Source organism: Neoarius graeffei, chromosome 23 (assembly GCF_027579695.1).
Source record: "Neoarius graeffei isolate fNeoGra1 chromosome 23, fNeoGra1.pri, whole genome shotgun sequence".
NCBI lineage: Eukaryota > Metazoa > Chordata > Actinopteri > Siluriformes > Ariidae > Neoarius > Neoarius graeffei.
The window spans coordinates 21,083,544-21,107,701 of NC_083591.1; the positions used below are offsets into that span (position 1 = coordinate 21,083,544).

The 24,158-nt window shown below is 44.4% G+C and overlaps 1 protein-coding gene across 9 annotated transcripts in view; it reads left to right on the forward strand.

Annotated features, from left to right (window-relative positions):
- pitrm1 (pitrilysin metallopeptidase 1) overlaps positions 1-24,158 on the forward strand; it is a 333,676-nt gene that overhangs the window by 245,053 nt on the left and 64,465 nt on the right. For all 9 annotated transcript variants that reach the window (XM_060905918.1, XM_060905920.1, XM_060905919.1 and 6 more), the window contains one exon: positions 11,047-11,182. In XM_060905918.1, coding sequence (XP_060761901.1) covers positions 11,047-11,182 — 136 coding nt within the window. The remainder of the gene's footprint in view (positions 1-11,046; positions 11,183-24,158) is intronic.

Sequence of the window (24,158 nt, forward strand, 5' to 3'; positions counted from 1 at the left end):
TCGGGTGGGTGAACTAGCGAAAAATAAAAATTTAATTAAATTCGGGTGGGTGATGGTTGAAGCACTGAAATAAATAACAAATACTGAATTTGTGGATGAAGTAGGGGAGTATTTCTCCACAAACTTCCATATCGATGGATCAGCAGAGGAAAATCTACTTTCCTTTTGGGAGAAACACGGGCAGGCATTTCCACGACTACAGCACTTCGCCAAGAGAATTTTATGCATTCCAGCATCAAGTGCTGCGAGCGAGCGCTCCTTCAGCGCAGCAGGGCGCGTTATAGAGGCCAGGCGCGCCTAAAACCCGACACAGTAGATGCCATTTTATTCTTGCATAGTGCAAAGAAAAAAATCTAGACACACCTTTTGTTGTTTGTTCTTTAGACACATTGTGTGGTATTTGATGTCGTTTACAGTATGTTCTGAAGATTGTGTCGGGTGATTGATAACGGTTTATAAGCTACTGTACGGTAGGCACATACTGTAGACCCATGCCGTTTATTTTATTAACATATTTTTTAAAATAATTTCAACAACTTACCAAACCACAAGTGGCTATAGGCAATGCGCAGATATTTTGTTTGTTAGCCGATGCTATGCCGTTTATTTTTAGGCATAGGCCCACTATTATTTTTATTTAGCCTAAACTGTTCAACTACATACGTGGCTATAGGGCATGTGACATATTTTCTTTTATTAGGCCTATTTATTTTCATGTTTTTCTTGCACGTCATCCCTATTTGACAGATTTGGCATTGCTCGATATCAATAAAGGTTCATCAGTCTTGTCGCGCATTTGGTCTTTTCCGATATTAAACGGAGCACACACACCCCACCCACCCCCATGCCCCCTTCTTCACACACACACACAAGCCCAAACAATTCGCAAGTTGCTGTATGTCGCGTCTCGTCTATCAGACAAACATGCAGGCTCGTGGTCGTGGATGACTCTTGTTTCGATAGCCTATCAGTTGAAAACAGCCAGACACTGTACTAGTGCCTATAGGCATTTGAATTGCTATAGTTCGAGTACGGACGTTCGTTGGTTGTTATAAACAATTAGGATTAGAACAATTATTAATTGTTATAAAACAATTAAGATAAACAATTCACGTTGTCCAATGGAGCAAAATTTGAAATAAATGAGCTACGTTTTTTTTTCATCGAGGCTCCAATTGGTGGATGGCGGGCGGGCTCGGTTTTGAAAATTGGTGAAAAAACGTTTGTGCAAATGGATAGCGGGCGGCTAGTGGTTTTGTGAGGCGGTTGTGGATGAAAAAATAACCCATCCGCGCATCTCTAATGTTTAGCTATGCAGTGAGAAATTATATAGCTAGCTTCAGTGGCATTGTTTTTAGCTGAGGTAAAGACTTTTAAAGTGTGGGCTTGCTTCCCATATCCGCACACTGCGCGTGAGAGTGATTCGTCCCTGTCTGCCTGATCTTTGAAAGTATTTTCGTGCTTTGCCTCGAAATGACGTTTAACCCTGGATGTTCAACACAGAACACTTTCAAAACACAACGTGCACACAGCACGGTCCCTCTGAGAAACGAACTCATGTTCTGTGGTCCACGAGGAGAGGAAAGCCCGAACTGTCGGCTTCTTTGCCATCTTAGCGCAACTGCTGCATCAACTGGGCCCGTCTCGTGAGAAATATGGGGAGGGGGAAGTGGCTACACTGAAAAAAGTAACCTATAGAATTTACCCAATAAATCTGAGGTAACAATTTGCATTGACTTGTTTGGGGTAGACTTCATTCCATATATTGAGTATAAAATAACTGAAATAAAAAGCTATGAAATACTTAAATAAATTGGGTAAAATTTACCTCACATTTACGGTATGTATCTATTCAACAGCTACTTTCTCACTGAAATTGGGTACGGTAAAATTCTCTTGTTTGCTAGTACCGTAGGTATACCTGATACGGTAATTACTAATCAAAGGTACTGTAATTAATATCACTTAGTAACCATTACTTATTCGGAGAAGGTAAGATGTACCCCCCAAAAAAAGACTTTCAGATGGTTCATCATCTCAATGTTTTTAATCAGAAATCAGAAACACTTTAATTGCCAGGTATGTGGACACACATGAGGAATTTGACTCCGGTTGGTTCACTTAGCTCTCCTAGTACAAAACAGGAAAAAAAAAGCATAGACACAAAAACAAACAAGCAAACAACTGTAGATGTTCAAACTCGTTGCAATTTTACACTGTCAAACTCCTTTCTGATATTGCTCCACTATTTGTTGGCGCAGAATTAGGGGGATTGGTGATCCTCTTCCCATCTTTACTTCGGAGAGCCGCTGCCACTCTAAGATGCTCTTTTTATACCCAGTCATGTTAATGACCTATTGCCAATTGACCGAATGAGTTGCAATTTGGTCCTCCAGCTGTTCCTTTTTTGTACCTTTAACTTTTCCAGCCTCTTATTGCCCCTGTCCCAACTTTTTTGAGATGTGTTGCTGTCATGAAATTTCAAATGAGCCAATATTTGACATGAAATTTCAAAATGTCTCACTTTCGACATTTGATATGTTGTCTCTGTTCTATTGTGAATACAATATCAGTTTTTGAGATTTGTAAATTATTGAATTCCATTTTTATTTACAATTTGTACTTTGTCACAACTATTTTGGAATCGGGGTTGTACTTGTACGAGGACCACATGCAGCTAGAAGTAAGTTTTCTGATTACACAGTAACTCTGGATGGTCTTTCTGTTTCTTCACATGCAGCAGTAAAAGACCTCGGAGTGATTATTGACCCCAGTCTTTCATTCGAAACTCACATTGATAACATTACCCGGATAGCTTTCTTTCATCTCAGAAATATTGCTAAGATAAGAAATTTAATGTCACTACACAACGCAGAAAAACTAGTTCATGGTTTCGTTACCTCCAGGTTGGATTATGGTAATGCCTTACTGTCTGGATGTTCCAATAAGTGCATAAACAAGCTCCAGTTAGTTCAAAATGCAGCAGCAAGAGTACTTGCTAGAACTAGAAAATATGACCACATCACCCCTGTCTTATTCACACTGCATTGGCTCCCAATCAAATTTCTTATTGATTATAAAATACTACTATTGACCTTTAAAGCACTGAATGGTCTCGCACCACAGTACTTGAGTGAACTTCTATGACCCGCCATGCCTACTTAGATCAAAAGGTGCAGGCTATCTGCTGGTATCTCGTATAGTGAAGGCTACATCAGGGGACAGAGCCTTTTCTTACAAAGCCCCACAGTTATGGAACAGCCTTCCAAGAAATGTTCAGGAATCAGACACAGTCTCAGCATTTAAGTCTAGGCTGAAAACATACCTGTTTAGTCAAGCCTTGTGTTAATGGTGTTTATGAGGTAAAGGTGTAGATCTGGAGGGTCCTCAGACATAGTGTGTTTTGGTAAACTGGGCTGTATGGATGCTATCAGTCCCCCACTCGCTTGCTCACTCGAGTTTGTTGACGGTGTAGTGGCTGGCTGCTTTATGTCCCGGAGTTCCCTCATGCCTGTGTTACCTTCTGCCTTCTTACCTTCTGTTACCCTTTTATTTATGCTGTCATAGTTAGTTGCCGGAGTCCCTGCTTGTACTCAGTGCAATATGTATACTGTTCCTACTTATTCAGTTGATATTGGGCATACTTATAACCTGTGATCTCTCCCCCCCCCAAATCTGTCCCTCTGAGTTACATGTCAATCCTGAGATTGAGATGCTGACCTCTTCTGCTCCTCGGACCTGCCTGATCCATCCTGATGCCCTGTGTCTGGTTGGAGTCTCATCGCATTGCTCCTGTGGAGGATGGCCCCATGTGGACAGTTGAAAGTCACACCTGGAGGACACTCTAGACATTTACAGTAATGCTTTTATGGCTGAGGACTACAGTTGACTTGCTAACTTTATGGCTGCATCTGTCAAATAACAGTTTTGCACTCAAGTTTCCATCAATGAAGAGTTATCACATCAACGAAACTGACTTCATGTTAAAACTGTTATAGTCATGTTGTCCATTGTTGCCCAAATGAGGATGGGTTCCCTTTTGAGTCTGGTTCCTCTCGAGGTTTCTTCCTCATGTCGTCTGAGGGAGTTTTTCCTTGCCACCGCCACCTAAAAGAGGTCATTGTTGAAGAATGGAAAAAGATTGATGTTGCAAAATGTCGCCAACTTGTTCATTGCATGCCTAGAAGACTTGGTGCTGTCATTAAAAATCATGGAGGCCACACAAAGTATGAGATGTAGTAGTTTTTGTTGTGAGGTGTACTCATTTTTGCACCACCCTAATTTGACTAAAACTGAAAAAATGTGTAATCTCATCTCATTTTCTTCCACTTATCCGGGGCCGGGTCGCAGAGGCAGCAGTCTGAGCATGGAAGCCCAAACTTCCCTCTCCCCAGACACCTTGGCCAGCTCCTCGGGAAGAACACCGAGGCATTCCCAGGCCAGCCGAGAGACATAGTCCCTCCAGCGTATCCTGGGTCTTCCCCAGGGCCTCCTCCCAGGGGGACATGCCTGGAACACCTCTCCAGGGAGGCGTCCAGGAGGCATCCGAAAGAGATACCCGAGTCACCTCAGCTGATTCCTCTCGATGTGGAGGAGTAGCAGCTCTACTCCGAGCTCCTCCCGAGTGACTGTGCTTCTCACCCTATCTCTAAGGGAGCGCCCAGCCACCCTGCGAAGGAAACTCATTTTGGCTGCTTGTATCCACAATCTTGTTCTTTCGGTCATTACCAAAAGCTCATGACCATAGGTGAGAGTCAGAACGTAGATCGACCGGTAAATCAAGCTCCTTCTTCACCACGACGGACTGGTAAAGTGACCACATCACTGCGGAGGCTGCACCGATCCACCTGTCGATCTCACGCTCCATCCTTCCCTCACTCGTGAACAAGATCCCAAGATACTTAAACTCCTCCACTTGAGGCAGTACTTCTCCACCAACCTGAAGAGGGCAAGCCACCCTTTTCCGGTCAAGAACCATGGCCTCGGACTGCCACCAAGGAGCTTGCAAACCACCTCAGTGACTTCGGCTTGTGTAATGGACGAGTCCACCTCTGAGTCATCAGCCTCCGCTTCCTCAATGGAAGACGTGATGGTGGGATTGAGGAGATTCTCGAAATATTCCTTCCACCACCCGACAATATCCCCAGTCAAGGTCAACAGCTCCCCACCCGCACTGTAAACAGTGTTGGCAGAGTACTGCTTCCCCCTCCTGAGGCGTCGGACAGTTTGCCAGAATTTCCTCGAGGCCGACTGATAGTCCTCCTCCATGGCCTCACCAAACTCCTCCCAGTTCTGAGTTTTTGCCTCCACAACTGCCCGAGCTGCGGCACGCCTGGCCTACTGATACCCGTCAGCTGTCTCAGGAGTCCCGGAGGCCAACATGGCCCAATAGGATTCCTTCTCCAGCTTGACGGCATCCCTTATTTCCAGTGTCTACCACCGGGTTCAGGGATTGCCGCCACGACAGGCACTGGAGACCTTGCGGCCACAGCTCCGAACAGCTGTGTCAACAATGGAGGCAGAGAACATGGTCCACTCAGACTCAATATCCCCCGCCTCCCTCGGAAGCTGGGAGAAGCTCTCCCGGAGGTGGGAGTTAAAGACCTCCCCAACAGAGTGCTCGGCCAAACGTTCCCAGCAGACCCTCACCATACATTTGGGCCTGCCAGGTTTGTCTGGCTTCCTCCTCCGCCAGCGGATCCAACACACCACCAGGTGGTGATCAGTTGACAGCTCAGCCCCTCTCTTCACCTGAGTGTCCAAGACATAGGGCCGGAAATCAGATGAAACGACAACAAAGTCGATCATCGACCTCCAACCTAAGGTGTCCTGGTGCCGCATGCACTTATGGACACCCCTATGCTCGAACATGGTGTTCGTTATGGACAAACTATGACTAGCACAGAAGTCCAATAACAAAGCAGCACTCGGGTTCAGATTGGGGAGGCCGTTCCTCACAATCACACCCCTCCAGGTGTCACTGTCGTTGCCCATATGAGCGTTAAAGTCGCCCAGTAAAACAATGGAGTCCCCAGTCTGGGTACCTCTCCCAGGGACTCCAAGAAGGCCGGATACTCTCTACTGCTATTTGGCCCATAGGCACAAACAGCAAGAGCCCTCTCCCCGACCCGAAGGCGCAGCGAGGCGACCCTCTCGTTCGCTGGGGTCAACTCCAACACATGGTGGCTGAGCTGGGGAGCTATAAGCAAGCCCACACCAGCCCGCCGCCGCTCACCATGGGCGACTCCAGAGAAGTGGAGAGTTCAGCCCCTCTCGAGGAGCTGGGTTCCGGAGCCCAAGCTGTGCGTGGAGGTGAGCCTGACTATCTCTAGCCGGTACCTCTCAACCTCCCGCACAAGTGCAGGCTCCCCCCCCCCCCCCCCCCCCCCCAAGCGAAGTGACATTCCATGTCCCAACAGCTAGCCACTGTGTTCGGGGATCAGGTCGTCGAGGCCCCTGCCTTCGACTGCCCCCCCACCCACACATTTTAAGGTCCAGAAAAAAAAAGAGAATGCAGGCACTAAGACCATGTAGAAACATCCCCCGCTCAAGCTGTGCTCTCCTCTCATGCACTCAAAAACAATTCAAACAATAGTTAGCAATGTCAAAACCCCCAAGCAGCAAAAGATGGACATAACCTTTTTTTCAAGCAAGTTAGCTAGCCATAAAAATGACTTTTTTTTTTTTGCATTATTTTAAACGAGCAGTCAGTCTACTGCTGTCCTTTTTTACTCAGCACATAAATCAATTTAGTGATAGGCAGTGGAGAGGCGAGTGAAAAATTACAGAAAGAAGAAATAAGCTATCTAGCTTTCTAATTAAGATTCTAAATCAATTAGAACTATAAATGGTTCATATGCCATTTTAATCTCTAAATCACTACAGTATAACACTTTCATTCATGGAAGTATTTTTAATTTGTAAATATTTTCTTGTGTCTGTAACTCAGCAGGAACAGCTGCCCTATGTGATAGGCAGGGAGCAGGAACAGCATGTAGAAAGTGCAGAGGTGAACAAATTACAAATTGCAGAGTCAAGCAATAACATATGAGATGCTGTGGTACTGATGAGTGACAAATTAAAAAAGCAAGTGTCTCAGTAGTGAGGCTACCATGAGTCTTCAGAATATCTTCAGTGCTCCTTGCCAAGTCTGTGGAATTGTATTGTAGGGATAAACTTTCCTCCAAGGTATTCCCTCACTTATATACATTTATATCAGATAATTTAATTGAGATCAAGGTTTCTTTTGCAAGAGAGACCTGAGTATAGCAGATAGACCTCAGGTAGGAGTGTCTGGAAAAACTCAAGCCCTTTTGAGAATTTGTGCTTGTACCCCCCGAAATAAAAAAAATTCCACCCCTGCCAGAATAGAATACTACCAGCTCTCCTGCTGAAACTGCATCCCCTTAGCACAGGACTCACCACAGGATCAGTGGCTTTATTGTAAAAATTGTTCTAATTATTGTTTTAAAATAAATGTAAAGACTTAAATATGACTAACTGTTTGTTCAGGTCCAAGTAATCTGTAGTAGGAGCTGCTGGGAGGGGTCCTGCAGGTCACCATCCTCATCCAGCAACACCCACCTTTACAAGAATGTGTTTATGCCGTTGCTGGCTTGTGAATTAAATCTTCTACACAGCCCCCCCCCCCCAAAAAAAAGGTTAATGAGCTTCTGTCGATCTGTAATTTTTAAACTCATGGAAAGTGTATTCACTCAGACCAGTAACAAAATTACAATGTCTGGATATGTGAGTGGAGGCTCTGTAAGCCAGTCTATCACTGTTGTTTAGTGTTTGGCATTGTGATTTGGTTTCTCTCGATAGGATCCCTTTTCTTTCCCTTTCCCCTAGTTCAAAAATACAACATGCTGACACACAATTGTAACCGCAAATCCACATTTCGGTGCTTGGATTCCAGTAGTTTCTGTGAATTGCAGCAACCCATTTGCTTCTCTTTTCTTTAGTTTTGGGTAGTCTGAGCTCAGAGGCTAACATAGGTGCAGCCTCCAGTGATGCAACGACTTCTCTCATTTTGGACTGAGGACAGACTGGATACTAGACTGACTCACTCTTGAGGTATAAAGTGGTATTTACCAGATGTACAATACATCCTGTCTTGGGGCTAGCTGGTTAGCATGCTTACTTCAACAGATATCTCTGCAGTGCAGTACACAAATAGCTTTGACATTGTGTCAAAGACATTATTTCTTCACATTCTGATGACAATTTTAGTTAAATTTTTTTAGTGTTTGAAACTACAATTCTTACACCTAGGATCTTTCAGGCAGTTTCATCAATTGTCCTTTTAGTTGTTTTTATACACTGTATATTCAGGCCAATAGAAACTAAAAAGACAATTGATTGAAACTGCCTTAAAGATCCTAGGTGTAAGAATTTTAGTTTAAAACAAATTCTCCCACATTCATGTCATAACTGTCTACCTTCACCTTGTGGACATTTCAGGACATACTGTACAGCTTTGACTTCTAAACAACCCATGCATATACTGTTTAAATATTTTTCAAATTGTATATTTAGATTTACTTTGTTTTATTATATTTGTTACTACTTTTATCTGTTTTTAATTTATTGTATCTTAACTGTTCAAGCACCAACCACCAAAGCAAATTCCTTGTATGTGAGAACATACTTGGAAATAAACTTGATTCTGATTATTTCAGTGATTTCTTTGAACTTTTCTTTTTCTGTGAAAGAATATTTGTCCAACATTTCATATTTAATAGAAAAAACATGGTGCACAACTTTTATTTTGAGTGTTCTGAAATCAGCACAGGGTCAAAATTATTGATACAGGCTCAAAAGTATACCTACATCACACCTAATATTTGGCTAAATTTCTCTTAGCAAGTTTCACCTTGACTCAAAGCTTTTGGTAGCCATCAACAAGCTTCTGTCAGAATTCTGGTTGGATATTTGACCACTCTTATTGATAGAGTTCAGTTTGTATGTTTTCTGGCACAGACCTGACTTTTAAGCACAGTCCACATATTTTTGATAGGGTTGAGATCAGGACTTGTTTTAAGCTTAATGTTAGCCTGCTTTATCCATTCCACAATGAGCTTTGCTGTGTGTTTTGGGACATTTGTCCTGTTGAAACAACTAACTACATCCAAGTTTATGATGTTTTGAGGTTATGCTGAATTATGAGGTAGTACTCCTTCATGATTCCATCCATTTTGTGCAATGTACCAGTTCCACTGGCAGCAAAACTGCCTCAGAACATGATGTGACCACCACTATTCATAACAGTTGATCATGTTTCTCTGTACCTCTGGTCATTGTGCCCATACAACTCAATCTTTGTCTCATCTGACCATAAAATTTTCCTCCAGAAGTTTTTCCTTTGGCCATGTCATCTTAAGGCCTGCTTGAAGATGTCAATTTTGGAGCAGGAGCATCTTTCATGGACAGCAGCTATGTAAAACTCACTTGAATGTAGACAGTGTTTCAGCAGATTTCAGTTCATGGTAGGCCTGTGCCTTGGTGGTTCCTGGGTTGTTCCTGACCATCCGAACCAATTTCCTCTCAGCTGAGGGTAACACTTTGGGTCTTTGCAAAGTGACTTGGCAAAGTGGCTACAGCTCCCAATAATTTGTACTTGCATACAATTTTTGAACTGATGTTAGAATCTGAAGTTGTTTAGAAATGGCTCCAAGAGACATTCCTGAGTTGTGTAACTATATGATCCTCTTTCTCAGATCTGTACTGAGCTCCTTAGACTTTTCCATTGTACTGTGTGTTGGTCAATCCAATGAGTTCTGTCAAATAAGCACACTTTCAGGGATAAAATTAGCTCATGTTTAAAGTCTTTAATTGTCCGTAAAGCTGCTTTGCGACAATGTCTGTTAAAAACGCTATACAAATAAACTTGACTTATGTTGGCACAGTGAAGCTATCACCTGTCTCAATCATGATCAGGAATGGGAAGTTGAGGCCTTGGCAAGTTAAGACATTTTGGAACTTTCAGCACCCGTGAATTAATAACGTAAGTGGGTATATGTACATTTTTCCCCTTGTATGTATAATTTTGACCTTGTTGACATCAGAAACACAAAATACATTAAAACTTATTCATCAATGACATTTTATATTAAGGATGTATGTTGTACAGTCATTCTGGTAGGTACTAACCACTGTCTACCAGACTGTGTGCGCGCGTGTGTGTGAGCGATGTAAAATAGATAGATAGATAGATAGATAGATAGATAGATAGATAGATAGATAGATAGATAGAATCCACATTCACTGGATATGTGCAATCGTGCACCCTGATTGGCTACTCTACTACTAGGATGTCAACTCATATTCCATGAGTAGAGAAAAACAAAATGGCGGAGCACATCAAGTCAAATATAATCACTTTATCGAGTATTTAAAAGAAACGGGTAAAAGAATACTTTTTTTTTTCTCCCCACAATACTTCCTGTTCCATACTCCAGCCCAGTTGGTGGCACCAAACCACCAAAAACCCTAAAGAAAGAAAATGGTAAACTTTTTGTTACTGGACCAACTGAGGACAAAATAAATAAAAATACTCAAAAACGAAATCTCAATACAGGAAAAAAATATGAAAAAAGTATTTGATGGTAAGAATGCATCTTTATTTTTCAAGAATTATTGCATTTTCTACAAATTGCTACTGTCGTTTTGCTGGTTTGTTTACATTCTAAGCGGAAATGATTTTGAATAAACCTTTATTTGTCACATACAATAGAAGCACAGTGAAATTCATCCTCTGCATTTAACCCGTCTCAAGCAGTGAACACACACATGCACACACACAAGTGAGCAATGAACACCCCCCCACACACACACAGAGCAGTGGGTAGCCATGCTACAGCACCCGGGGAGCAGTTCGGGGTTAGGTACTAACAGTATGTTCTTTTAGTGATTACTTAATAAGATGTAATTTTACCCTTATTGAACTTTACAAACAAACTTTATAAACCTTACTGTTGGAGATTTGTGCAGAGTGAAGCCAGTGCTTGCTTGTCACAGAATGGCTGATTACCGTTGGTGTTTCAGGACAACACACACAGATTGACATTGTCCATGAGCCCAGATGAACAATATCTGGAGAAACGGAACAAAGTGGAAGAAAAACTCCTGGAGAAAGTACAAGCTCTCACTGATGTTGAACGCAAAGACATCTATGAAAGAGGTAAGAACCACAGGGAAAGTGTTCTTTAAAGCTAGATGGCCTTTCAATTTCATAAAATCGGTGAAATTTAGTTCCCTCTGAAATTGTCATTGTGATGTATGTTAATTTCTGTAATATCTCACAGTATTAGACCATTCTATGGCTGGGAAGTTATTTGAGGGGATTCCCTCAAATATTTAAGCAAATAATGTGCATGAAAATCGCTTGTTTTGCGCAGTCAAGCAGACAGAAGTCGTCTGTGTGCACGCTTACCTTCTTCTTCTTGGTTTTATGGTAGCTGGCATCCACAGTGTTGCATTACTGCCATCTACAGGTTTACCTTGACCATGTGTGGCAAATGCTACTAGAGTGTCTGACTACGCCACCCCTAGGTGGACACTAGGGGAACTCAAATTACCATTACACTCATACCAGGACACAGGTTCGAGTACTGGGATGACAGAGACTTGTTTCCATACACAAAGAGAAATTTTATTAATACAATAGCACAACAATAAACATAAAAGCTGACGTCAGACTGATTTAAAACACACAATAAAAAAAAAAATCACTGCAAAGCTTCTCAATTGGCCATGGTCACACAGTAAGTCACAATTCATGCACACCCACATTTAGGGTGGGGAAAACAAACACAGTAAAGGACTTGTTAATTCACACCAGAACAGAGGCAGAAGAGCAGGTGCATGGATCTTTTAAGTAGACTGGTTGTTAGTGACACACAAGCACTTACACAAACTCATTCAGACAACACAAAACAGACATGCGCACACAGGAGCAACTGAGGCACACTGGTGGGCGTCCAGCCGCCCCTCAATATGGATGCCAAGAATCCACCCCAGGCACACGTGTGCAGAACCACACTCACCTCGCACAACACGACAATTGGTCAGTCACACAGTGAGAACAATCACTACACACAGAAGAGGACCCACCACCCGAAGGATGCTGTCCCCACCACCGGCGCTCCACTCCTGTGTATACAAAAAAAAGCCAATTAATTATGATCCTCACACACCCTCATACACTCACCCATACACACACAAAAACCTACATACAACCACACAATTATGGGCGTCACACACGGGTCCAAAAGACCAACACAAACAATAATAAAAATATATATAAACAGCAACACGAGACTCCACAGCAATAAGCCTCATCTCTATGATGCAACCAAAAAGTGACAAAATGACACGACCAAATAATAAAGACAAACAAAAAACAAACAATGAGCAAGAAGCCCTTGGCCCTGGCACTCAGCCAAGAGCTGTATTCCACAGTCACTTTACACACGCACACACGCTCATTCACACAAAGTCTGAGAGCAAAGAATTCGAGCTGCAATAGCCAATGATCCACGGTATTGGAGAGCAGAGATGTAGACGCATTAATGCAATCGTAAACAGGCAAAGCAAAGCAGCAGTTGTTCTAGCTGGCAAAGTCACTTCCTTGTAAGATGGTATCTGAGTGACACTGATTAATGCATGAAGCTCATAGCAAGATGCAGCATGCAAATCCAGTAATGATGTGATAACGCTGAGCAACAACTCGCGGATACAAGGAGCCCACGACAATATAGCAGGTGAGCCGAACGATGGTGCATTAACCGGCGTAATCTGATGGGAGACGTAATAGCCGCAGTGTATAAAAGATCAGAAGCGCGCCCTGAATTAGGGCTGTATACAAACTATAATATCCCGCCGGTAACGCGATTGGCTGCCAAGAGAAAGCACAGAGCCAACCAGGAATCAGGCGATTGGCTGTCACAGAGCAATACAGAGAGCCAACCAAAACCAAGGCGGAAAAGTTGGGGGGGAAGCCCAATCATAATCAGCATGATCAGAGTAACGAGAGAAAGAGAGAGAGAGACCCATGGACATAAGGTAAACAAACTATATTTTCACCCAGTCCATCCTGCCACAATCTACCCCGCCTTTTAAATCGTCGCCCCGACAATGGCCACAGGCAAAACTACTAGCACAACGATCTTGGAAGGTGGTGGATGTGTTGCCCAGCCGTGGACCGTGAGGTCCTTCGCAAAGTTGTTGCAACTTCAGAGGGGCCGGGCAGTGAGCTATCCTCCGAACATGGGAGGCCATTCACCACTATTTCAGGGACCACAAAGGACGACCCATTAGGACCACTGGTAACTGACTCCCCTGGTGGAAGTTCCTCAATAAGAAAAGCAGCACCTGGTGCATCTAGCTCAGACACCTGTGAACGGATAGGCCAGGCTGAGATAGCCAGGTCATACTCAATCCCATCCTCTTGCTTGGTTGCCTGCTGAATGCACGGCAAACCAGTGGATTGACCAACCGTAGGAGGCATAGGAGCATTTTCACCAACCACTGACTTTAAAAGGGAGCGATGCACCTGTCGAGACTTACTTGGGTCATCCAATGGTGCCACACTATACACTGCACCACCCTCCTTTGGTGCCTTCAGAACCCGATGCACTGAAGAACGCCACAGGTCATGAATTTTATGACGGCCCCTCACGCCAAGCTCCTTGAGGTATACCAACTGACCCTCCGGTAGTGGTACCTCTCGGACCTGCTGATCATGGTGGGCCTTCCGACGTGCAGCTGCTGCCTGCAGTCGCTCTCTGGCTCCATGGAACGCCAATTGCAAGCGGGTCTGATGCTCTTGGACCCATTCATGAACTGTGGTGCCAGAGGGCTCTGGGACATTACCCAATAAAAAGTCCAGAGGCAACCTTGGTTCCTGCCCGAACATCAGAAAGAATGGTGACTCCCCGGTGGCCTGGTGGGGAGTGGTGTTGTAACAGAACAAAATCTGGGGCAAGCAAGAATTCCAATCCCTTTTCTGTGAGGTGGGTAAAGTTCGCAATAGGTTGTGCATGGTTCGATTAAAACGTTCGCACTGCCCATTTCCAGCTGGATGATAGGGGGTAGTGCGCGTTTTCTTAATACCATACAACCCACAAAGCTGCTGGATAAGCCCATTCTCAAAACTACGGCCCTGATCCGAATGGATTCGTCCAGGTACCCCAAGTTTAGTGAACCACTCTCCCACCAGCACCCGCGCCACAGTAGAGGCACGTTGGTCGCTCGTCGGTACAGCCAAGGTGTACTTGCTGAAAATATCAGTCATCACAAGCACATGTTCTTGCCCATTTCTGGCAGGCTCCAGGGTAGTGAAATCAATGGCCAGGATCTCGTTCGGTCGACTCGCCAGTAGATGGCCCATAAAGCTCTGTGCGGTTGGATTACTGTCCTTGGCCACCTGACACCGATCACAAGACAGACACCAGTCTGCCACGTCAGAGGCCATACCAGGCCAAAAACACCGCTGCCGTAGAAGCTCCAGAGTCCTCTCTATTCCCTGGTGGCCGTGTTGCTGGTGAGCCTGCATCAACACCTCTTTCTGCATTGCCTTAGGCAACAACAGCTGGAATATCATCTCACCTCCCTCTGAATGGAACACCTTTCGGTAGACAATGCCATCTTGCTCCACCAGGCGATCCCACTGTTTCAGTAGGGCTAATGCAGACGGTGAGGCCTGTCTGCGCTCCTGGCCACTAGGACGTTCCCCCCGCCTCCAGAAACCCAAGGCTTCCCTAAGGGTGGGGTCTGCCTGCTGAAGAGCAATGATGTCGGCTGTAGTACGAGTTGGTAAAACCAAAACGGCCGACTGAGCAGCCGTGACCATCCCTGGCTGCAGCACTTGCTGCAATGGCTGTGGAAGGGCCGTGCCTGGGGCTAAAGCCTCAGTCATCTGGGAATCTGTGGGGTGCAGCCTAGACAGAGCGTCTGCATTTACATTACTCCGCCCTGACCGATATTTGACCTCATAGTCAAAAGATGCAAGCTGGCCCAGCCAACGCTGCTCGGTAGCACCAAGTTTAGCTGTGGCCAGGTGGCTCAATGGGTTATTATCTGTATAAACTGTGCATTTGTGTCCTAACAAGTATTCACGAAATTTTTCTGTCATGGCCCACTTAAGGGCCAAAAACTCCAATTTCATTGAAGTATAATTCTGCATGTTTCATTCTGCCGGTCTCAACCCTCTACTGGCATAGGCTATGGGCCGAACTCTGCCCCCTTGCTCCTGTGAGAGCACTGCACCCAAGCCTCCATGACTCGCATCAACCTCCAAAATGAAAGGAAGTGTAAAGTCTGCATATGCCAATATGGGGGTAGTGGTCAGCTTGGTCTTCAAAGCCTTAAAACTGGCTTCACACTCACTGGACCAGGTTGGTATAGTTGCCTTCTGAGGACCTGCCTTAGAGGCTGCGTTGGTCAGCTCAGCTACCAACCGAAGCAACGGGGCAGCTAACTTGGCAAAACCTTCCAAAAATCGTCTATAATAGCTCACAAACCCCAAGAAAGATCGTAGCTCAGAGACGGTGGTAGGAGTTGGCCAAGACGAAACCACCTCGACCTTACTAGGGTCAGTGGCTACACCTTGGTTTGAGATGACATGGCCCAAATACTTTACTTGCTGCTGGAAAAACGCACACTTCGAGAGTTTCACCTTCAGCCCTTCACGCTCCAGTCGTCCCAGCACCACACCCAGCCTTTCGAGATGTTGCTCCACCGATACAGAATGGCCCACAATGTCATCAAGGTAAAGAAGCACTGACTGACCTTGTTAGTCACCAAATATCCGCTGCATTAAGCGTTGGAAGGTACTGGGAGCCGAAGGGCATGCGGTTATACTCAAAAAGTCCAAAAGGTGTGCAAAAAGCAGTTTTGGGCTTGTCCTCCTCTCGAACCAGTACCTGGTTGTAGCCACTGGCCAAGTCAAGGGTAGAAAAAAAAATTGTGCACCTGTCAGTGCATCCAAGGACTCGTCTATGCGTGGAAGCGGAAATGCATCCCTCCTCGTCTTGCTATTTAATTGACAATAGTCCACACACATACGCAGACTGCCATCCTTCTTTTTCACAAGAACAATGGGGGACGCATAGGGACTACAACTTTCCCGAATTACTTGCATTTCCAACAATTGGTTAATGTGTTCCTTCACCAGCTCATACTCTGAAGGGGGTATACGTCGGTAACGTTGCCGCACTGGGGTGCTATCCTGAAGAGGAATCTCATGAACAATCAAGTTAGTACACCCCAAGTCTAACTCAGTAGCCGCAAAAAACATGAGCGTACTTACTTCCTTAACAAAGAACGTACCTTCTCTTGGTCCTCCAAGGACAAAGACGACAAGTCCAAGGCGTCAATCTGGTCAGGCACGGTGGGTAATACTGACTGAGAAGACACAGTCGCGATGTATGATGGCTCTTCCATAATACCTGCTGGTAAACTTACAAGGTGTTCCAGTTCACCCATAACAGTGCGGGGATAAAGCAATAGTGCCCACATTGACAACCGGTATGTAGGCTGTACCTCGAACAACTCGCACCAATGCAGGAGAAACTAACAAGCCTGCGGGTAAGCCCGACTCTGGGGGTTCTAACAACACCATGGCTCCAGAATAATGATCCGAACAAGTTCCAGCCACCAGCTTCATGGTACCACCTGGTATCCTACAAGCCCTTTTACCTCTCACCTTAACCTGACCTGTAACCCTCCCAGATGACTGCAGACTACTGCCATAACATCGCTGGAAGGCATCTTAGATGGGGGCCGGTGCCCCTGACACAGAAGGTAAGTCAAACAGACCTGGTCCATGACTGCCAAAAAGCTCCTTGAAACATTTCTGAATGACATTCATGCCTAAAACAACAGGTGTTGAAATGTTTGACGTATTTGGTGGGTCCTGAACCACCAATACACCACACTGAGGCATCAACTTCCCACAAAGCTCCACATCCATTTCTAGGTAGCCAATATATGGAATGGCTAAGCCATTGGCTGCCCTAAGTTGTAACCAGTGACAGGAATGAAGGCACTCCTGTCCCCAAGGCTTAAAGTGCTGTAAAAAGAAGCTTTCTATAACAGTGGTCACCATGGACCCCGTGTCCACCAAACAAGGCACGTTAACCCCTCCCAGAACAATATCAACATGCGGGCAGGAGGCCATTAATTTCAAAACACTGGTCACATTTGGAGCTTCACTTCCTGAGCCAAGAACTGCCCCACCGGATGTGTGGCTCTGCAATCCGGCGGGTGCTAGTTTCCCGAGGCCGAGGGTCTGTGGATATTGCTACCTGAAGATGAATTCTGCGTGGGGCCTTGAGGCCTCAATGGTACTCGAACCCCATCGCATTCGCTAGCGACATGGCCAGGCTGTTGACAACGTCGGCATATTAGTAGCCCAGTACGGGGCGAACGACTTCGCATGTTGGACCGTTGTAATTGGGCAATACTCTGGGTGAGCTGTTGCAGCTGCTCTTGCTGACAACGCAATTGTTCCTGTTGCAACCTCAACATTTCCTTCATGTCACTCACCTCAGAAGATGATGACTGAGGCAGGTCATGTGGGCTTCCTTGTACCTTATACTGGATGCCGAGGGCTGCAGGAACAGAATAACTGCGGCGACTCATGCTACTGGGCATCCCCTCTCTCTCCCACCTAATAGCTTCCTTCCGAACCTCTAACAACGTGGCAGTAGGTTTTCCTCGCACCATCTGCTTCAGCTGCCTGCGTAAAGCGCCATCGAGGACGTGCTCAACAAACTGGTCTCTAAGTAAAGCTTCAGCATTTGGCATACCATCAGGGGCTTGGTTCTTTACCTTGTCCATGAGTTTCAACAAACTCAACGAAAACTCTTGGAGGGTTTCCCCTTCCTGCTGCCGCCGAGAGAAAAACGCCTCCTGTAATGCTACATACGACTCAGCACAACCGTAAAGCTCTTTCAGTATAGCAATTATGTGATCTGGATCCCTCCGGTCAGCCCTAGGCCGATACTTTATCTCGTCATGTGCTTCCCCCTCTAAATGGTCATACAAGAAGTCAGCTTTATCAATTCCTTCCAGATGCCATGCCCTCATGCTGGCCTGTGCCTCCTCCAGCCACTCACTCAACCGTTGCCCTGACCTCCCACTAAACACGGGACATTTACGTTCGCGTGGGATGAAAACCAACCTTTCTGTTACCAGGGCAGCAGCTGCACCATCACTACTAGGCACAGAGTTGTTAGTTGTTGCACCATCAATTACTGCAGCAGACGAGGAAGCTGGGGCCCACTCTTGACATAACCTTTCATTATCTTCTCTCAACTGGGCCACCAAGTCCTTCAACATCTGTATCTCTTCTGCTGCCATACTAACTCAGATCCCAACAACAGTACAATCAAGCCAACACAATCAACACCCTTACCCGACACTGGATTGCCACGAGAATAACTGCTGCTTTGCCTAAGAACAGAGGAAAAGACGTACAATAAGTTTTTTTTTTATGCAGATGCTCTCAAACCAAACATTTGTACACCAAACTACAAAATTAACATAAATCTCTGTCTATACTCTAACATCCTGCTGGCTATGCCAAATTGTGGCAAATGCTACTAGAGTGTCTGACTACGCCACCCCTAGGTGGACACTAGGGGAACTCAAATTACCATTACACTCATACCAGGACACAGGTTCGAGTACTGGGATGACAGAGACTTGTTTCCATACACAGAGAAATTTTATTAATACAACAATAAACATAAAAGCTGACGTCAGACTGATTTAAAACACACAATAAAAAAAAAATCACTGCAAAGCTTCTCAATTGGCCATGGTCACACGGTAAGTCACAATTCATGCACACCCACATTTAGGGTGGGGAAAACAAACACAGTAAAGGACTTGTTAATTCACACCAGAACAGAGGCAGAAGAGCAGGTGCATGGATCTTTTAAGTAGACTGGTTGTTAGTGACACACAAGCACTTACACAAACTCATTCAGACAACACAAAACAGACATGCGCACACAGGAGCAACTGAGGCACACCGGTGGGCGTCCAGCCGCCCCTCAATATGGATGCCAAGAATCCACCCCAGGCACACGTGTGCAGAACCACACTCACCTCGCACAACACGACAATTGGTCAGTCACACAGTGAGAACAATCACTACACACAGAAGAGGACCCACCACCCGAAGGATGCTATCCCCACCACCGGCGCTCCACTCCTGTGTATACAAAAAAGAGCCAATTAATTATGAACCTCACACACCCTCATACACTCACCCATACACACACAAAAACCTACATACAACCACACAATTATGGGCGTCACACACCCACACACACACACGGGTCCAAAAGACCAACACAAACAATAATAAAAATATATATAAACAGCAACACGAGACTCCACAGCAATAAGCCTCATCTCTATGATGCAACCCAAAAGTGACAAAATGACACGACCAAATAATAAAGACAAACAAACAATGAGCAAGAAGCCCTTGGCCCTGGCACTCAGCCAAGAGCTGTATTCCACAGTCACTTTACACACGCACACACGCTCATTCACACAAAGTCTGAGAGCAAAGAATTCGAGCTGCAATAGCCAATGATCCACGGTATTGGAGAGCAGAGATGTAGACGCATCAATGCAATCATAAACAGGCAAAGCAAAGCAGCAGTTGTTCTAGCCGGCAAAGTCACTTCCTTGTGAGATGGTATCTGAGTGACACTGATTAATGCACGAAGCTCATAGCAAAATGCAGCATGCAAATCCAGTAATGATGTGATAACGCTGAGCAACAACTCGCGGATACAAGGAGCCCACGACAATATAGCAGGTGAGCCGAACGATGGTGCATTAACCGGCGTAATCTAATGGGAGACGTAATAGCCGCAGTGTATAAAAAATCAGAAGCGCGCCCTGAATTAGGGCTGTATACAAACTATAATATCCCGCCGGTAACGCGATTGGCTGCCAAGAGAAAGCACAGAGCCAACCAGGAATCAGGCGATTGGCTGTCACAGAGCAATACAGAGAGCCAACCAAAACCAAAGCGGAAAAGTTGGGGGGAAGCCCAATCATAATCAGCATGATCAGAGTAACGAGAGAAAGAGAGAGAGAGACCCATGGACATAAGGTAAACAAACTATATTTTCACCCAGTCCATCCTGCCACACATGCACTGATAGTTACATCATTCTGTTGCTAAACGAACAGCTGATCACACAGAGGTGCTCGCTGACCGCCAATATTTATTAGTTTGGTCCTGCGTTTCTTTTCCTTTGCAACATAATGTCTTTTCTTCTTGCTTTCCATTACCGTAGTCAGTCATTTCATTCGCACACTCACGTCCTCCATTTTTCTCTCCTATTTCAAATTTGTACCTGTCAGATTGCAGGCACTCATGGATGTAAGTGCAGGGGAGAACGGGGATGCAAATAGGAAGCGTAGTCAAATCAGTAAGTAAACTTGTAGTCAGAAAGCAGACAGAGGTCGGGTGATCGGCAAACGGAATAGTAGAGAGCAGAATAAAGAGTTAAATGGGTAAACATAGCAAAGGTTCAGGAAACTAGAGACAGGCAGACAAGCCCGGCTCTGTATGACTGGGTAAACACAGAACTATACTTTGCACTGAAGGTGTGTGAGGGAGAGGCTTAAGTACTGTAGCACTGCCGATTAACAGTTAACAATAGTCAGCTGAACTTAATAATGCCGCTTTTCCACTACAAACGCGGCTGAGTCGGGCTGAGCCGTGCCGTGCTGAGTTGGGCTGAGTCGAGCTGAGCGGGGCTATTGAAGTTGCATTTCGACTACAACCGCGCTGAACCGTGCTGGCTGGAAGTGGGTGGACACATTGGGTGGAGTTAGCGAAAGTGGGTGGACGTCACGTGATGTCGTTAAGCAGCGCAAACAGTGACATCAGTGATCTTTTAAGCGGTAGTCTCACAACCCGGATAGTAAACAATAAACATGGAGGACATGGAGTCGTTAGTGTTGCTGGTCTTGGTACTGTGGCTTGTTGTCACCGACAACGCCAACAGATACTGGCAAGAGCGTATAGATGAGGCGAGGCGCATAAGGCTTCAGAAATTCTCGTAATTCGTAATTATTATTCTTCCGGGTTTACGGTGTTTACAGATCCCAGCGTGCTCGCGGGGCGTGTGTGGGCATGTGATGACACTCCTCCTCACCAATCAGTGCACAGGGGAGTGTCTGCTCACGCCCCCAGCCTCACTCGGCTCGCTTTGACTCGCTTCAGCCCCACTCCAAAACGGTGCGAGTTTTAGGGGCTAAGCAGGGCTGAAGCGAGCTGAGTCGTGCTGTTCTTTGGTAGTCGAAACGCAAGCCGTGTCGGGCTGAAGCAAGCTGAAGTGAGCTGAAAAAGGGTAGTGGAAAAGGGCCATAAGAGGGAGCCAGGGATGCTGTGAAGCCATGTTTGTAGTTTGTTTAGATTTTCGACTCACAATGCTATTACTGACAAGTATCCCACAATGCCTTGCGCAAACGGGGAAAGCCCACCATGTGATGCATGACGTAGTGTCTTGAATTGGGTCATGGTGAAGCAGGAAAATATAGCACAGAATTTAGGACCATGTGGCCCTAAATTCATTAATTGTTCTATTATAAAAAAAAAACCACACTTATAAAATTGGAAGTCTGTGATTCGAATTCAGTAGCTTTTGGTCCACTAAAGAAAAATAATTGGGTGTGAGGGAAAATTCTTTTTATGACCTACACTTGAAAAATCTGAAAGGCAGTCTACCTATAATGCAGTGATGCATATTAATGCATTCAGTTTTCTCTGTGCCTTATTTTGATTATGCAAATTACCTGCATGTAGTTCATGCCTCTGAGACTGCTTGATTTTTCTTGAGTAGAAGCTGACAAAATGGAGTTTTTCAGTCGTGTCTCAAACAATTTCTCTGAACACAAGTACTTGGCTTTAAACCCATAAGAATCAAGGATAGAAAATATAGACTGAAGATGAGCATAATGTTTAATATTGCAATGTAACATATATGCAGGAGACAATTTAAAAATAAAAATTAAATATGGAGATGGCAAGCTGGGGGATGTGGTAATATAGTAAATGAAATTTATTAGATGTTCATATCTTGCAACTGTTGTTTCATACAACACTTAGAAATTTCCCAATGTTTCAAGCATGATATTACCATTCATGTTAGGTTTGGGGTGTTCCATATACTTTTTAAAATTATTATTAAAACTAGAATTGTTAATGTAATTTTAAATTTTCACAATTAGAAAATGATTTGCACCTATTTGCAGATGACTCTACACTCCATGTTGTCATAAAAAATCTGGGTCATAGAACCATATGTTCAGAGGGTCTCCAAGGTGACTTAGATGAAATTGAAAAGTGGGTTTCCAACTGGTGTGTCACTTTCAATGCAAGTAAAACTGAGATGATCATCAGCAGAAAGCGAATCCAAAATCACCCTCCTCTCTTTTTTTATGAAAAGTAAGCTGAATCCTGTGCAGAGCATAACCCTGCTCAGCATCACCAACATCCTGTCATGGACTCAGAACACAGTAGTCATTGCCAAAAAATAGCAAAGAGAATATGTATCTTGGGTTATACAAGAAATCTACTTCCCCTACAAGCTCGTATCACCATTGACAAAGCTTACGTTTGAATTGTCTTGGAGTTTGCTTCCCCACTATAGAGTGGAGCAGGTACCACGACACTAAAGTTATTAGATAGGCTGCAGAGGAAAGCTCTCTGCCCTTTAAACATTGACAACCCCTGTAAGGTTGTTTCTCAGTGAAGCACAGAAGAAACATTGCTTCAGTGTGCATTTTCTACCGTCATTACTTCCTGCAACCATCTGTTGAGCTGACCAGAATATTGCCTATGGGTGTACCCAGAGGAACAGTAACTCAATCGACTATGAGTGGCCATCCACATGCTGTGAATATACCAAAGTCTAACACTAAGCTCCATCTCTCTTCCTATATTCCTAGAGCAAGTAGGATGTGGAACTCTACCAGCATCTGTATTTCCCACTGCTCCAAATATCGATGCATTTAAGACAGCTGTTAATGCATATTTTCTGGACTTAAGTAAATAATGTTGTCAAATTAGTAATTATTTGATTGTTTGTGATGTAATAGTATTGTGCCTTGTGCCATGGGTCGCTTTACATCTAGTTTGATGGCTCCATCAGGCCCTTGAATCACTTACATAAAAAAGGCAAGTTACACATTAGGTACACCCCCAATTCCAAAAAAGTTGGGATGCTGTGTAAACTGTAAATAAAAACAATGTATTAATTTGCAAATCATGGAAACCCTATATTTCATTGAAAAAGTACAAATATAGCATATCAAATGTTGAAACAGAAATTTTGTTTTTTGAAAAATATATGCTCATTTTGAATTTTATGTCAACAACATGTTTCATAAAAGTTGAGACCAGGGCAACAAAAGACTGAAAAAGTTGCATAATGATAAATCGATTCATTGACAATGGGTTAGTATGATGATTGCATATAAAAAGAGCATCCCAGAGAGGCTGAGTCTCTCAGAAATAAAGATGGGGAGGGGTTCACCACTCTGTGAAAGACTGTGTGGGCAAACACTGCAACTATTTAAGAATAACGTTCCTCAATGTAAAATTGCAAAGAATTTGGGGATCACATAATCTATGGTACATTTATTATTATTTTTATTATTATTATTATTATTAAAAGATTCAGAGAATCTGGAGAAATCTCTGTATGCAAGAAACAAGGCTGAAAAGTGACATTGAATGCCTGTGATCTTCAGGCCTTCCAGCAACACTGCATTAAAAACAGACGTGTCTGTAGTGGAAATCATTGTATGGGCTCAGGAACACTTCAGAAAACCATTGTCTGTAAAAACAGTTCATTACCGCATCCACAAATGCAAGTTCAAACAATATCCAGAAACAACACCACCTTCTCTGGGCCCAAGCTCTTTTACAATTAACTGAGGCGAAGTGGAAAATTCTCCCAAGATCTGATGAATCAAAAGTAGAAATTCTTTATAGAAATCATGGACACCATGTCCTCCAGGCTAAAGAGGAGAGGGACCATCCGGCTTTTTATCAGCACACAATTCAAAAGCCAGCATCTTTGATGGTATGAGGTTGCATTAGCGCACATGGT